Below are 16,319 nucleotides of genomic sequence, written 5' to 3' on the forward strand. Positions count from 1 at the left end.
TTTAATCCCTTTCCAAAGTGTGACATCCTGCTCAATAATATGTCTGAAGTATTTAATAGGTACACATTTCTTGGTTGTGCTTTTCTGAACTGTTAAATGCACTAAAGTGTTAAATGGAATGAACTAACAAGTTTTCATTTGAAATGACAGCTGGATTTTGCCATCCAAAGAACTTCCTATTTTCTCCATGGTGGACAACATAAATAGCAAGATCACAGCAAGGTTGTACAGCAAGCAGAAGGAAGTTGCACAAGATAGGAAATGGAGTATGAGATTGTGCCCAAAAATTCAGAAAAAGTTGGACAAGTACACTGATTGGGCTGCAAACTGCATGGTCTTTGGAGCTGGTCAGAAAGTTTTGAAGGTTGTTTCAATGAACCACTCCTACATAGTGGACTTGGAAATGGAAACCTGTGACTGCAAGAGATGGGACCTGTCTGGCATCCCATGTCACCATGCTATTGCTTGTGCTAGAAATGAGAGAATTGATCCTGCAAGCCTGGTGCATGAGTGCTATTTAGTAGGGACATACAAAAAGGCTTATGCTTTCAATGTAAAACCTGTGAGGGACCAGGAACATTGGACTAAGATGCATGGCATTGAAATACATCCACCTATGTACACTAAAGTAATGGGCAGACCAAGGAGGAACAGAAAGAAAGATCCAGAAGAGAAGTTGATGAAAGAAGGAGGGAAGAAGCTGACAAAGCATGGTGTAACCATGCACTGCTCTATTTGTGGAAGTGCAGATCACAACAAGAAAGGACATAAGAACTGGGAGGAGACCAACAGATATGCACCGCAACCTACAAATGTTGCATATGATGAATAAGAGGAGCATGATGATCCTACAATCATTTCTGTAAGATGTAACATGTTGACCAACTCAATTTACTGCTCATATACACTTGGCAACATATACTGACAAGTTGTTTATGCTTTCTTTAGAACATTATGCCACACACAGTACATGCACACATGGATCCAAGTCAAACCCCAGGGTCCATGGTTTATCTCATGCAGCAAATGGTAACCTTCTGTTGACCATGTTAATTTTTTTGGTTTCTGAATTTTTGTCTAATTGTGCATTTTGGTCCACTCTGGAGAGGAGAGCATACAAACCAAGCATGGATCATGGACCTCTTCCAGAATCTACATTTGTTGCACAAGCAAGAAATGACATACCCCCTCCCAGGGTTACAACTGCTATTTCAAGAGGTAGGGTTAGAAGAAGAGGAATCACTGAAGACATACCAGAAGATGTACCACAGTCGAGCAACCATGCAACTGTAGCTTCAAGAGGAAGAAAGAGAAGAGCTGCTGGAGCTGGTGGAGCAGCTGGCAGGGTAGGCAGAGGATCTGTAGGAGCAGTAGGCAGGGGAGGAAGAGGTTCTGGAGGAGCACACAACAGGGGAGGCAGGGGAGGTAGGGGATTAGCTGGTGGAGCAGACGGAGGATATGTACAACAGTCAAGCAACCAAGCAGCTGGAACAGGAGCAGGGGAAGCATATACTAGACCAGGTGCTGGGTTCTGGAACCTTATGTTTGGACCAAATTCGGAGAGTTCTTATGTGCAAGCAGAAGAGGAGCCAGTGACACAAAATGCACCAGAAGAAGACTGGACCGGTGATTTCCAAAGCTTATAGGTCACAATGCCAAGGACTTAGTTCATGAGTGAACTAGATACAAGTGCAAGTTTATGTATGAATTTTTGTCATAAGACATGCCATAAGACTAATTTCCCTTTTGTTTATGCTGTAATGTGAGGATCTGAACATGTGTTTCACTGCTCTCTTTAAGACAAAATGCAGTACTAATGATGCTCTGCTGCTATAAAGTTTGAAATTGTCCTGTCAAAAACTGCTATTTTTTCTTTACTGTGTTACTAACCAAAACTGCACTTTCTGATATTTTGATGTCAAAACTGCATATACAAATCTGCAGAACAAACTGATGCTTATGCTTTTCTCTAAATTCATACTGACAAAAATTGCATACACAAATTGTTTTTCTTTGTTTTAGTTGTATGATTCTAAAGCACAAATACTGATTCATCAAAAGGTAATATGGAATTCTAAAGCACAAGCCACAAAATACTCTGAAATTCAGCAAAGAGTCGATACAAATTTTCAACACTGCCAAATGACCTACTACGCCGGAATGACAACATCACTTCTTGCCGGCCATAGCAAACATGATTGCAACTAACCCAAAGTACATGAACACAACAAGCATAATCATCCTATCTCTAACTAGATTGTAACTGATCTTTGTGCATCCTTCCAATCATCTTCTTCTCCAGCGCTTCTCCTTCTCAGCTTCAATCTGACCATCTTTCTGCATTATCTTCTTCTCCAGCACCTCATTCTTGTTAGCAAGTTCAGCAATGATAGTCCATTCCCTCCCCTCCATGGCTTGTCAATCCAATTGAAATAACCACATGTTCTAGCATCCTGCAGAGGCACACATTGCAGACTATTAAGTACATACGCACATTAATTTGGTCATGACAAAACAACAACCAGTGATGTAAGAGTAGGGGAGAGGGATTTAATTACCTGATGCTTGCCCCAGTACACGACCTGATGCTTGAGAAAGAAGAACTGTCAGAGGTGTGAGAGAGGGGTACAGGAAGAAGAAATGCGTGAGCTAACCGCCGCCGCCACCGCTGCTGGGCCGCTGTGCTGCCACCGCCGCTGCGCCGCTGTGGCGCCCCGCTATGCCACCGCTGCGCCGCTGTGGAGCCGCCGCCGCCGCCGCTGCTATGGCGCCGCCGCCGTCGACGTGCAGCCGCTCTGCTGAACCAAGGGAAGAGCCGCCACTCTGCTATGGAATTGGGGATCGCGGGTTAGCGATTTTGGACAGACAGAATTCAGATCGTGGGGCTTTTTGTGACAAAAATAAAGCTTCCAGGGGGTTTTCTGCAAACACCCAGGCCACACGCCTCTGCCCGTGCCTTGCAGCCACTGACAATGGGCCCGTCGCCACGCTAGCGATTCCAGTCAGCCCTCTATTTGTATCCAAACGCGATTCTGACCGTATATGAACGATCAAGCCAAGTTTTGTAATCAGATCAACGTATGCCATAAGTTTTAGCACTAAACTGACTTTTTATGCCAAGTTTAGACACCTTATGCATCTAGCACTAAACTGACTTTTTATGCCAAGTTTAGACACCTTATGCATCTAGTTGTACCCCACACCCTTGATGAAGAAATTACAGCAATAAGGAGATAACCTAATTTTTTATGTTGTGGTTGGGGCCATAGACTTGCAAGGTAGCCTATCAAACCATTGCTTTGTCACCGCAAGAAGACCGAAAGCACAAAAGACTGAAATGAGAAACACCAGCTGAAATAAACTTGATACCACCATCTCTACCACTACCGCCAAGTTAGGATGAAGTCCGGACGACAATTCATCAGATCAGGGTCGTCAATCCATGATAGCAAAAGATCGTATGCCCTTCGGTGTTGGCCATGTCAACCACAATAGCCGCACCCAGATAAAGATATAGCTATTAGAGCATCTCCAGCCGTTGGCTCCCCAGGAGGCGCCTAAAATCGCCGCCTGGGGGTGAGCCGGCGCAAAAAATCGGCCTGGGGGCGAGTTGGTCCCCAGCCGCCGACCCCAGGGCCGCCCCCAGGTGCGTTAAAAAAATATATATAGCAAATTCCGGCAAAGTTCGGTGAAGTTCGGCTAAACACGACTAAGTTTTGGCAAACTTGGGCATATATTAGACATGTTCGCGGATTTTCATTACATAGGAAATATATAAACTAATCTAAAAAAGAAACTGGCTGAACGCCGAGTAGTCGCCGTCGGCGCCGCCATCCTCACCGCCGCCGTCATCGTTGGCCTTCTCCTCCTTGACGCGGGCGTCCCTGCTAGACCCCTGCCCGGCCTCGCCATGGCGGACTGGTGGCGGCGGCGGCGCGTCGTCGTCGTCGCTGTCGTCGATGACGACGGCTCCTCCTTCGTCGCGGCCCCGGCGGCGCTGCGCGAAGCGCTGCAGGGCGGCGCACTGGCGCTCCCTCGCCATCTTCAGCGAGTCCTGGCGTGCCGCGTCATCGTCGAGCTCCACGTCGCCGTGCTCCGTCTTCACGACGGGGAGACCCGGCACCGTCTTCACCGGCGCGAGCCCCGGCTCCGTCTTTGGCTTGACGAAGCGCGGAGAAGGAGCCGACGAGGAGGCGCGTCGGCCGCCCTCGTTGATGACGATGCCGGCGCTGCGAGTGCGCCGGCCGAGCGGCGTCTCTGCCACGGGCTCGGCCTTGACGCCGAGCAGCGCCGGAGAGCCGGAGGAGTGGGAGGAAGAGCGCGAGGAGGAAGTAGAGGAGGAGCCGAACCTCCTTGGCATCCATTGCCCGTCGCATCGGCGGTGCGCCGGGGCGGCCGCCCTCGCCGGGGGGTATGCCAACGGCGGGTTGTTGCCGCCCTCGAGGTGCGTCAGCACGCCCTCGAGCGTGCGGCCGGGGACGCCCCACCACAGGTGGCGCCCCTCGCTGTTCTTCAGGCCGCCCACCACCGGCGCGCCGTTCGTCGACGCCAGCCTCTGCTGCTAACGGCGCTGGAAGTACGCCGCCCAAGCCGCGTGGTTGTCGGCGGCGTACTGGGGGAGGGCGAGCTGGGCGTCCGTGAGGGAGGCGCGCACGATCTCTACCTCGTCGGCGAAGTAGGAGGGGCGCGCCACGGCGTCGGGCAAGGGGGGAATGGGCACTCCCCCATTGTTGAGCCCACCCCGTCGGCCCGACGCGCATGTCCGGCGGCGCCGGGATGTTCGCCTGGAACAGGAGCCACGACTCCTGTTCGCGGAGCGTGCGGCGGCCGAAGCCGTTGGCCGCCGCCTCGTCTCCGGGGAAACGCTCGGCCATCGGGAGAGGGGGAGGGAGAGGGAGGGCTCGACGGCGGCTCACGGGAGAGGGAGAGGGAGGGCTCGGCGGCGGCGCTCGGGAGAGGTAGAGCTCGGCGGCTAAGGCGGGGCTGGTGTGGCCAGAGTGGAGCGAGGCCACCGGCTTATATAGCCGCGCCGCGCCCGTGTGTACGCGTGCGAGGGAGGGGAGGCGTCGGCGCGCCGCCCGTGAATTCCCCGCGGGAAACTGAGGCGTTGGGGGAAGACGAGGCGCGGTGTCGCTGACGCGGCTGGCCCGCGGCTCTTTCGCACCAAAACCGCTCGCCCCGGCGCCCCCAGCGTGCCGGGTTCGGCCTGGGTCTGCCGGCGCTGATTTCGGCCCAGGCCGGCGAAAATCGGGCTCTTGGGGGCGCGACTGAGCCGTTTTTTCGACGCTGGCGGGAAAAAATCGCCTGGGGAGGCCTTTCTGGGACGCGGCTAGAGATGCTCTTAGACTTCTATTGCATTGACTGCCTCCACGTCAAGTCTTTGCCACAAAAAGTAATAAAATTATAACTTAATTACTTCAAAAGATGATTAGAGGTTTCTTTCACCTCCAAATTATATAGTCACCGTGGTATGGCGGAGCCATGGGGATTTTGTTATGTCCTGCCTCTGTTTGTCCCTTGTGGCAGTTCCTCTGCTACAGAGGTTATTTCCAGGAACACCAAAGCGGATCATCCAAAAAGGGATCATGTTGTATAAAAAAAACTCCATTCTCACGTGTTAGAGCCGTCCATGGTGCTTTGAGATTCACACTCCCTGTGTACACCTTACATTTATTTTTCAGTACCAATATGTATCCGAATTTCCCCCACACTTTGTAATTAAATTGTGGTGAGATCCAAAAAAATTAAAAACACAAAAGTTCCATTTAAAAAAAAACATAGGTTTCGAAAAAACTGTCTGCAATAAAACTGGAAATGCATCTCAGTTAATTCTAGTAACAGCTATGTGTATATCTTAACTTTTTTCAGACACTTTCATTGTTCATTCAGTAATAATAAAAGTTCCGAATAGAAAACTTGTCAGAACATAAAAATTAAAATTAAAAATAGAACCAAAATAACTGAAATTTATTGGAATATGGCTGAACTATTTGCAATTTATGTGAAATATTTTGACATGGATTGAAATAACTGAAATTTGTGAGGTTATTCATAAAAAAACTCATCAAAATAATTCAAAAAATTTGAATGGAAATTTATTTTAGTGTCATTTAATTGTTATAAAAAGATTTAAAATATAAGTCACAAACGTTGTGACAAAATTAAACGTTTTTATTCGTATTGCAATAAAAAATTTCAGGAACATTCCACATGCATTTCACACAAAATTGCTAACTTGTCACTCATAGTTCAATGAATATCATAAGCATTTTTAACAAGTATCAATAAATTACTTAAAATTGTATAGTTGGCATTATGATTTTTTGAATATTTTTTACTTTTTGAAAAATTAATTTTGAGATGTATCCATATTATTGTTGGTATTTACTAGTATTTTCAGAATATATCACAGTATATGCATGTTATTGAGAAAATGACTAAATATATAGGTCAGGTGAATGTTGCTCTGCTTCGACCATATACTTATAATCAGCTTAGAGACCTCCTCCTCAAGGTTTAGCATTTCCCTAGCGAAGCAGCGCTTGTAGATGGTTGTTGCGCTGCACAACCCATTAGCGTTTTCGTTGTTCACGGGTAGGTCTTTTAGCTGGTTTTTGTCTGTTTTTTTTGGTTTGGACGGATTGTTTATTAAAAAATAATTTTTTTTAAATAGTTAATTTGATAAATCCACAAATTTGAAAAATGATCATAAATTTGAAAGAAGTTCATAAATTTTAAAAAGTGCTCATGAATTTTAAAAAGTTCATGAAGTTGAAAGATCTCCGCGGTTTTGAAAAATGTGTGTGAAATTGAAGAAAGTTCACTTGAATTGTTTTTTGCAATTTGAAAAAAGTTCACATGTTTCAAGAAAATGTTCACATATTTGAAAACTTATATGGATTGGAAAATTTTCATGTATTTGAAAATAGGTTCATGGATTTGAAAAGCCTTATAAAACGGGTCTGTTGCTTCTAAAAGCCTTATAAAACCGGTGCAAAGTTTATAGACACTTCCCGGCTGGGGCTTGTGTAAAAGTGCTACGCCTGATGGGCTGGCCACTAATAAAACCATCGTAGTAAAGAAAAAGGTTTTGGCAATCAGCTAGGTAGCGTTGGGAAGAATTGTGTTGCCTGCTGTACCAAATATAGCCCGGTTTTCTCAAAAAAAAAAACCAAATATAGCCCGGTTCTCCCTCGCAAAAAAAAAAAGCCCGGTTCTGGATGCAGCCGAAGAATATGCAGACTCTAAAACCGGAAAATGAACCCCTAAAAAAACCGGAAAATGAAAAATGTGCCCATAGGAAGCACTTGGGCAGTTGGGCCAGCGAAGCTTGCCGGCTTGACACCTCCAGTTGGAAAATGCCACCAATCGCATTCATTTGTCTCAAAAAAAAAAAAAATCGCATTCATGCTTCTACTACGAAAATTCCAAAACTCTGGTGCACATTGCATTGGATGAACCGCACCTCTTGTCCGCTTACACCTTGCACCGTCACTCCCCACGGTTTCCAATCGGCTATCTCATCCGCCTTTTCGTTTCTCCATTCAATACCGAGGCCGAACCGCACAGCGGCCTGAACCGAAACCTCCCGCCGGCCATGGAGAGCACGCCGACGGGCAACGGGCAGCGCACGCGTCACGAGCACCGCGGCCTCCGCGGCCGCCTCGCCGGCATCTTCTTCTCGCCCTCGCCCAACCCCGAGTGCTGCGAACAGGTAAACACATTGACACATATCCTACAACTCGAGGAAATGATCGGAGATTTGCTTTGCAGTGGTTGATTCTAGCTCTGTGTTGTACGTGCCGTGTGTGTTGTCAAGGTCGCGAAGCTCAAGGAGGAGCTGCGGAAGCAGAGCGATCTCAAGGAGACGTACAAGGCCCGGCTGGAGAACGCGCAGCAGTACCTCCGGTTCTGCCTCGAGGTCGCCCAGGAGCACGGCTTCTTGCACCTCATGTCCAACGACGAGGAGCGCCCGCCTCACAGGAGCGTCGACGAAGACGCGGAGGCCGCGACGGCGACCGACGACGAGGACGGGGACGAAGAACCGGAGTCGATAGAAGCGCCGCCCCGCGACCCGTACTTGGCCGCCACGAGAGACCTCGCGGTGCAGCACGGCTGGTCCGTCGCACCGGACGAGGTAACGAATCAGCAAGAGGCAGAAGCCGTGCGTGCATATCGATCGGGTTTTCTTACCGCGTGCTGTTCGTGGAGCGTGAAACAGATCGAGCTGCACGAGACGATAGGCCGAGGGACGACGGCGGAGATACACCGGGCGACGTGGAGGGGGCTGGAGGTGGCGGTGAAGTGGATCCGGCCGGAGCTCCTCCGCTCCAACCCGAGCGCCGAGGCCTTCTTCGCGCAGGAGCTGGACGTCCTCTCCCGGCAGCGGCACCCGCACGTGCTGCGGCTGATGGGCGCGTGCCTGCGCCCGCCGGAGAGCTGCTTCCTGGTGACGGAGCTCCTCAGCGGCGCCACGCTGGTGGAGTGGCTGCACGGGGGCAAGGAGCGCCGCAGGAAGGAGCTGCCGCCGGCGCGGCCGCTGGCGCAGAGGGTGGGGAGGGCGCTGGAGGTCGCGCTGGCGATGCGGCACCTCCACGAGCAGACGCCGCGGGTGCTGCACCGGGACCTGAAGCCCAGCAACGTGCTGCTGGACGCCGACTCGCGCGCGCGGGTCGCCGACTTCGGCCACGCCAGGTTCCTGCCGGACGGCGCGCAGGCGCTCACCGGCGAAACCGGTAAGACACCGGCACCGCTCGATCGCCCGTGCATGCATGCACGCCGGCAAATTTCTCGACTTCTCCCGTCGCAGTTCTTAATCTGAGCATCTTGTCAGGGACGTACGTGTACATGGCGCCCGAGGTGATCCGCTGCGAGCCGTACACGGAGAAGTGCGACGTGTACAGCTTCGGCGTGATGCTCAACGAGCTCGTCACCGGGGAGCACCCGTACATAGACACCAGCTACGGGCCTAGCAAGGTATAATCGCGGGCACGAGCTGCATTGCCATTAACTTTTCGATCGATCGAGCTTGCTGACTCAGTCTGTCTGTACTGTTTGTGCTTCACAGATTGCGTTGGAGGTAGCGGATGGAAAACTGAGGCCAAGGCTCCCGGAAGGCGACGCGGATGCTGCTACTGGAGCCCTGGTTGATCTCATCTGCCGGGCGTGGTACGCGGAGCCTTCGAGGAGGCCTTCGTTTGCCGCCATCACCGTGGCACTTCGAGGTATCCAAGAGCAGCTGGTGTGACACGGTCGTACGTACGTGTAATGCCCTGGCCCGTCAGTGGCCACGCATGTGCTCTAAGCGGAGGAGTTGTACGGATCTTTTTACCGGAGTTTTCTAAATTTTATTTTTGAAACAATGAGCCTCCCCATCGATTTTCATTGAAGAAACCACCAGAGTTCTTCAAAGTACGGTAAACGACCAAAAGCAAGGAAACTAAACCTGCAAACATAAATGTAAAAGTAACTACCGAAACCATCTACCTCTCAAAAGAAAAAGAAAGAGTGAATTCCGGTTTTTACGCCCTATTTTGACATTTTTAACACTAATTATCCCATTTAGCCAAGTTTTATCCGTTTTACCCCAATGTTGTTATAATTTACCCTGTTTAAATTTTTGCGAGCATTCTGACCGGTCGATCACAATTGTTAGGTCCAGCTGGCATGCCGCGTCGGTGGTTTTTTTCTGACTATTCTTCTCACTGCTGAACCGGGCCATGCGGCTTCTTCCGACCGGCTCGGCCCGATGGCGGTCGCTCGTGTCACATCCAACACACAACGCTCAAGTCGGCCGCGCGCCACGCTCGCCTCCCATGGCTTCTCGTTTGCATTTGCTCGCCCCCAATCAAATATGCAAACTGATTTCCGTATAAGCATCAAATTCCTCTAGCATATTCATAATGTCTGCATCATCAGTTAACTCAACCATGAAGTTTCCATTGGCCACCTTCTTCTGATAATAAACATTGTCCCAAGGGTTTGACCCCAATTCCTTTATCATCTCCTTTATATCAAAATAACTAATGAAATCCTCTCAATCATCTCTAGCTCTGGATTCTTGTATCCACGGAGATGTAAAAAATGCCTAACACTCCATATCTGGGTTGCCATCCGCTTTGTGCAAGAAAAATAAAAATGAATTAGTGGCTGCAATCATAATAAATCATAATCGACTCTAATAAGGTAAATAAACATGTTTCAACATGCATTGTAAGATACAAAGATCCAAAATTCCTTTACAGCTAGCAAGTAGCAACAGATGCTATCACTTGTACATGTATTAACACTCTTCCGGTCAACATATTTGCTACCTAGATATTCATATATGTGGGTGTATGAGAGTTAGAGCATCTCTAGCAGACCCCGCAAATCAGGCAAACCCGCATAAGTCCGGCGAGTATACGAGCTCGGCCCAAATTTTCTGGCCAGAACAGAGCCCGTATACTCGTCCGGCTCGTAAAAAAATTTACCGCGGCCCGCAAACCGCCCAGCAGAAGCGGCATATCTATGGGTTTGCGGGGAGGGGGGGGGATACGGGTCGAAACCCTATCTCTCCACCGCCGTGTTCCGCTGCGATTCCCCACTGCCCCCTCGCATTTCTCGCCGCCGTCGAGCCCGCATCTGCCTCGAAACGCCATGTGGAGCTTCGGCCATGGCTCCGGCGGTCGCCGCAACCCCGAGCGCGAGCGTCGTGTCCGCTCGGACGACGCGAGAAAGCACGGGGCGAAGAAGTGGACGAACCGGGGCCTCTCGCCGCCGTCGAGATTCCTCCGTCGCGAGACGGAGGAGTACGACCGTCAGCAGGTCACGGGGTCCTCCGTCGCGGGCTCGAGATCTACCGCGTGGCTCACCCGCGCGTCGAGCTCTTCCTCTTCCGGCGCGAGGCTTCTCCCCGTGAAGATGGAGTGGTAGGAGGAGCCGCAGGAGCCCGAGGAGATCGTGCTCCTCGGCGTCGTCGGGCCTGAGGACCTCGTCGCCGATGTCGACACGGTCGCGGCCGCCATTGCCGAACGCAGCTTGCGCGAGGAGGCGGAGCGCCGGCGCCACCACGAGGAGCTCGAAGACCTTGTGTTTCAGCAGGCGGTCGCGGCGAACCTTGCCGCCAAGGAGAAGGACGATGAGTGGCGGCGCATCCGCGAGGAGCAGAGGGAGAAGTACATCGACCTCGACAGCTCCGACGAGGAGGATTGAGCTCCTCCACCGTGTCGTCCATGGCCGCGAGCTCGCCGCCGTGAGATCCTCACCCCCCTTACTACTAGTAGTCAATGTAGTATGTAATATGAACTAGTAATGAATTAGTGTTTGACCATGTAGTATGTGATGAACTACTATGGTTGCAATTTCTCCCGCGAAACTTTTTTTCTTTCAAATTATGCAGTTTCATATACGGTTTCTGTTCTACCGCGCACGTTTTCGACCCGCAAACGAGATATTCCTCGACCTGTAAATGAGATATTCGTCTACCGTCCACGTACAATCGTAGACCGAAAGCGGAAGCATTATGACAACGCGGTTGATGTAGTCATACGTCTTCACGATCGACCGATCCTAGTACCGAACGTACGACACCTCCACGATCTACACACGTTCAGCTCGGTGACGTCCCACGAACTCACGATCCAGTAGAGTGTCGAGGGAGAGCTTCGTCAGCACGACGGCGTGATGACGGTGATGATGAAGCTACCGGCGCAGGGCTTCGCCTAAGCACTACGATGATATGACCGAGGTGGATTATGGTGGAGGGGGGCACCGCACACGGCTAAGAGATCAATGATCAACTTGTGTGTCTATGGGGTGTCCCCCTCCCCCGTATATAAAGGAGTGGAGGAGGGGGAGGAGGCCGGCCTCCTAGGTGCGCCCCAAGGGGAGTCCTACTCCCACCGGGAGTAGGATTCCCCCCTTTCCCTAGTTGGATTAGGAGAGAAGGAAGGGGGAGGAAGGAGGAAGGAAATGAAGGAAATATGCCCTAGAGGCAATAATAAAGTTATTATTTATTTCCTTGTATCATGATAAATGTTTATTATTCATGCTAGAATTGTATTAACCGGAAACTTAGTACATGTGTGAATACATAGACAAACAGAGTGTCACTAGTATGCCTCTACTTGACTAGCTCGTTGAATCAAAGATGGTTATGTTTCCTAGCCATAGACATGAGTTGTCATTTGATTAACGGGATCACATCATTAGGAGAATGATGTGATTGACTTGACCCATTCCGTTAGCTTACCACTTGATCGTTTAGTATTCTGCTATTGCTTTCTTCATGACTTATACATGTTCCTATGACTATGAGATTATACAACTCCCGTTTACCGGAGGAACACTTTGTGTGCTACCAAACGTCACAACGTAACTGGGTGATTATAAAAGGTGCTCTACAGGTGTCTCCGAAGGTACTTGTTGGGTTGGCGTATTTCGAGATTAGGATTTGTCACTCCGATTGTCGGATAGGTATCTCTGGGCCCACTCGGTAATGCACATCGCTATAAGCCTTGCAAGCATTGTGACTAATGAGTTAGTTGCGGGATGATGTATTACGGAACGAGTAAAGAGACTTGCCGGTAACGAGATTGAACTAGGTATTGAGATACCGACGATCGAATCTCGGGCAAGTAACATACCGATGACAAAGGGAACAACGTATATTGTTATGCGATTTGACCGATAAAGATCTTCGTAGAATGTGTGGGAGCCAATATGAGCATCCAGGTTCCGCTATTGGTTATTGACCGGAGACGTGTCTCGGTCATGTCTACATAGTTCTCGAACCCGTAGGGTCCGCACGCTTAAAGTTCGATGACGATTTGTATTATGAGTTATGTGATTTGATGTACCGAAGGTAGTTCGGAGTCCCGGATGAGATCGGGGACATGACAAGGAGTCTCGAAATGGTCGAGACGTAAAGATCGATATATTGTACGACTATATTCGGACATCGGAAAGGTTCCGAGTGATTCGGGTATTTTCGGAGTACCGGGGAGTTACGGGAATTCACCGGGAGAAGTATTGGGCCTTATTGGGTCATACGGGAATAGAGGAGAGAGGCCAAAAGGAAGGAGGCGCGCGCCCCCCCTCTGGTCCGAATTGGACAAGGGGTGCAGCCCCCTTTTCCTTCTCCCTCTCCCCCTCTTTCCTTCTCTCCTACTCCGGAAAGGAAAGGGGAATCCTACTAGGACTTGGGAGTCCTAGTAGGACTCCCCACACTTGGCGCGCCCCCTCTAGGGTCGGCCTCTCCCTCCCTCCTTTATATACGGGGGCAGGGGGCACCTCTGGACACAACAATTGATCTCTTGATCTCTTAGCCGTGTGCGGTGCCCCCCTCCACCATATTCCACCTCGATCATATCGTAGCGGTGCTTAGGCGAAGCCCTGCGTCGGTAGCAACATCATCACCGTCATCATGCCATCGTGTTGACGGAACTCTCCCGTGAAGTTCTGCTGGATCGGAGTTCGCGGGACGTCATCGAGCTGAATGTGTGCTGAACTCGGAGGTGTCGTACGTTCGGTACTTGGATCGGTCGGATCTTGAAGACGTACGACTACATCAACCGCGTTGTGCTAACGCTTCCGCTTTCGGTCTATGAGGGTACGTAGACACACTCTCCCCTCTCATTGCTATGCATCACCATGATCCTGTGTGAGCGTAGGAATTTTTTTGAAATTACTACGTTCCCCAACAGTGGCATCCGAGCCAGGTTTTATGCGTAGATGTTATATGCACGAGTAGAACACAAGTGAGTTGTGGGCGATACAAGTTATACTGCTTACCAGCATGTCATACTTTGGTTCGGCGGTATTGTTGGATGAAGCGGCCCGGACTGACATTACGCGTACGCTTACACGAGACTGGTTCTACCGACGTGCTTTGCACACAGGTGGCTGGCGGGTGTCAGTTTCTCCAACTTTAGTTGAACCAAGTGTGGCTACGCCCGGTCCTTGAGAAGGTTAAAACAACACTAACTTGACGAACTATCGTTGTGGTTTTGATGCGTAGGTAAGAACGGTTCTTGCTCAGCCCGTAGCAGCCACGTAAAACTTGCAACAACAAAGTAGAGGACGTCTAACTTGTTTTTGCAGGGCATGTTGTGATGTGATATGGTCAAGACATGATGCTATATTTTATTGTATGAGATGATCATGTTTTGTAATCGAGTTATCGGCAACTGGCAGGAGCCATATGGTTGTCGCTTTATTGTATGCAATGCAATCGCCCTGTAATGCTTTACTTTATCACTAAGCGGTAGCGATAGTCGTAGAAGCATAAGTTGGCGAGACAACAACGATGCTACGATGGAGATCAAGGTGTCGCGCCGGTGACGATGGTGATCATGACGGTGCTTCGGAGATGGAGATCACAAGCACAAAATGATGATGGCCATATCATATCACTTATATTGATTGCATGTGATGGTTATCTTTTATGCATCTTATTTTGCTTAGATCGACGGTAGCATTATAAGATGATCTCTCACTAAATTTCAAGGTATAAGTGTTCTCCCTGGGTATGCACCGTTGCAAAAGTTCTTTGTGCTGAGACACCACGTGATGATCGGGTGTGATAGGATCTACGTTCAAATACAATGGGTGCAAACCAGTTGCACACGCGGAATACTCAAGTTAAACTTGACAAGCCTAGCATATGCAGATATGGCCTTGGAACACTGAGACCGAAAGGTCGAGCGTGAATCATATAGTAGATGTGATCAACATAGTGATGTTCACCATTAAAACTACTCCATCTCACGTGATGATCGGACATGGTTTAGTTGATATGGATCACGTGATCACTTAGATGATTAGAGGGATGTCTATCTAAGTGGGAGTTCTTAAGTAATATGATTAATTGAACTTTAATTTATCATAAACTTAGTCCTGGTAGTATTAGCATATCTATGTTGTAGATCAATAGCTCGCGTTTAGCTCCCCTGTTTTATTTTGATATGTTCCTAGAGAAAACTAAGTTGAAAGATGTTAGTAGCAATGATGCGGATTGGATCCGTGATCTGAGGATTATCCTCATTGCTGCACAGAAGAATTATGTCCTTGATGCACCGCTAGGTGACAGACCGATTATAGGAGCAAATGCAGACGTTATGAGCGTTTGGCAAGCTCGAAATGATGACCACTTGATAGTTTAGTGCACCATGCTTAATGGCTTAGAATCGGGACTTCAAAGACGTTTTTAACGTCATGGACCATATGAGATATTCCAGGAGTTGAAGTTAATATTTCAAGAAAATACCCGAGTTGAGATATATGAAGTCTCCAACAAGTTCTATAGCTAAAAGATGGAGGAGAATAGCTCAAGCAGTGAGCATGTGCTCAGATTGTCTGGGTACTACAATCGCTTGAATCAAGTGGGAGTTAATCTTCCAGATAAGATAGTGATTGACAGAGTTCTCTAGTCACTATCACCAAGTTACTTGAACTTCGTGATGAACTATAATATGCAAGGGATAACAAAAACGATTCCCAAAGCTCTTCGTGATGCTGAAATCGACGAAGGTAGAAATCAAGAAAAGCATCAAGTGTTGATGGTTGACAAGACCACTAGTTTCAAGAAAAGGGCAAAGGGAAGAAGGGAAACTTCAAAGAAGAACGGCAAGCAAGTTGCTGCTCAAGTGAAGAAACCCAAGTCTGGACCTAAGCCTGAGACTGAGTGCTTCTACTGCAAAGGGATGGTCACTGGAAGCGGAACTGCCCCAAGTATTTGGCGGGTAAGAAGGATGGCAAAGTGAACAAAGGTATATTTGATATACATGTTATTGATGTGTACTTTACCAGTGTTTATAGCAACCCCTTAGTATTTGATACTAGTTCAGTTGCTAAGATTAGTAACTCGAAACGGGAGTTGCAGAATGAACAGAGACTAGTTAAGGGTGAAGTGACGATGTGTGTTGGAAGTGGTTCCAAGATTGATATGATCATCATCGCACACTCCCTATACTTTCGGGATTAGTGTTGAAATAAGTGTTATTTGGTGTTTGCGTTGAGCATGAATATGATTTGATCATGTTTATTGCAATACAGTTATTCATTTAAGTTAGAGAACAATTGTTGTTTTGTTTACATGAATAAAACATTCTATGGTCATACACACCAACGAAAATGGTTTGTTGGATCTCGATCGTAATAATACACATATTCATAATATTGAAGCCAAAAGATGCAAAGTTAATAATGATAGTGCACCTTATTTGTGGCACTGCCGTTTAGGTCATATTGTGTAAAGCGCATGAAGAAACTCCGTGCTGATGGAATTTTGGAATCACTTGATTGTGAATCACTTGATGCTTGCGAACCATGCCCTATGG

General features: G+C 48.7%; 2 protein-coding genes across 2 annotated transcripts; both read left to right on the top strand.

The window, feature by feature from the left end:
* Positions 1–7,826: 7,826 nt before the first annotated feature.
* Positions 7,827–8,821, top strand: LOC141022834 (serine/threonine-protein kinase STY8-like). The gene is made up of 2 exons (XM_073499103.1): positions 7,827–8,137; positions 8,222–8,821. Exons 1-2 carry the CDS (start codon positions 7,952–7,954, stop codon positions 8,819–8,821), a joined length of 786 nt encoding a protein of 261 aa, XP_073355204.1. The 5' UTR covers positions 7,827–7,951.
* Positions 8,822–8,845: 24 nt separating this feature from the next.
* LOC109765657 (serine/threonine/tyrosine-protein kinase HT1-like) lies at positions 8,846–9,583 on the top strand. The gene is made up of 2 exons (XM_045228141.2): positions 8,846–8,976; positions 9,068–9,583. Exons 1-2 carry the CDS (start codon positions 8,848–8,850, stop codon positions 9,245–9,247), a joined length of 309 nt encoding a protein of 102 aa, XP_045084076.2. The 5' UTR covers positions 8,846–8,847; the 3' UTR covers positions 9,248–9,583.
* The last annotated feature ends 6,736 nt before the right edge of the window (positions 9,584–16,319 follow it).

This window comes from Aegilops tauschii, chromosome 5 (genome assembly GCF_002575655.3).
Source record: "Aegilops tauschii subsp. strangulata cultivar AL8/78 chromosome 5, Aet v6.0, whole genome shotgun sequence".
Classification (NCBI taxonomy): Eukaryota; Viridiplantae; Streptophyta; class Magnoliopsida; order Poales; family Poaceae; genus Aegilops; species Aegilops tauschii.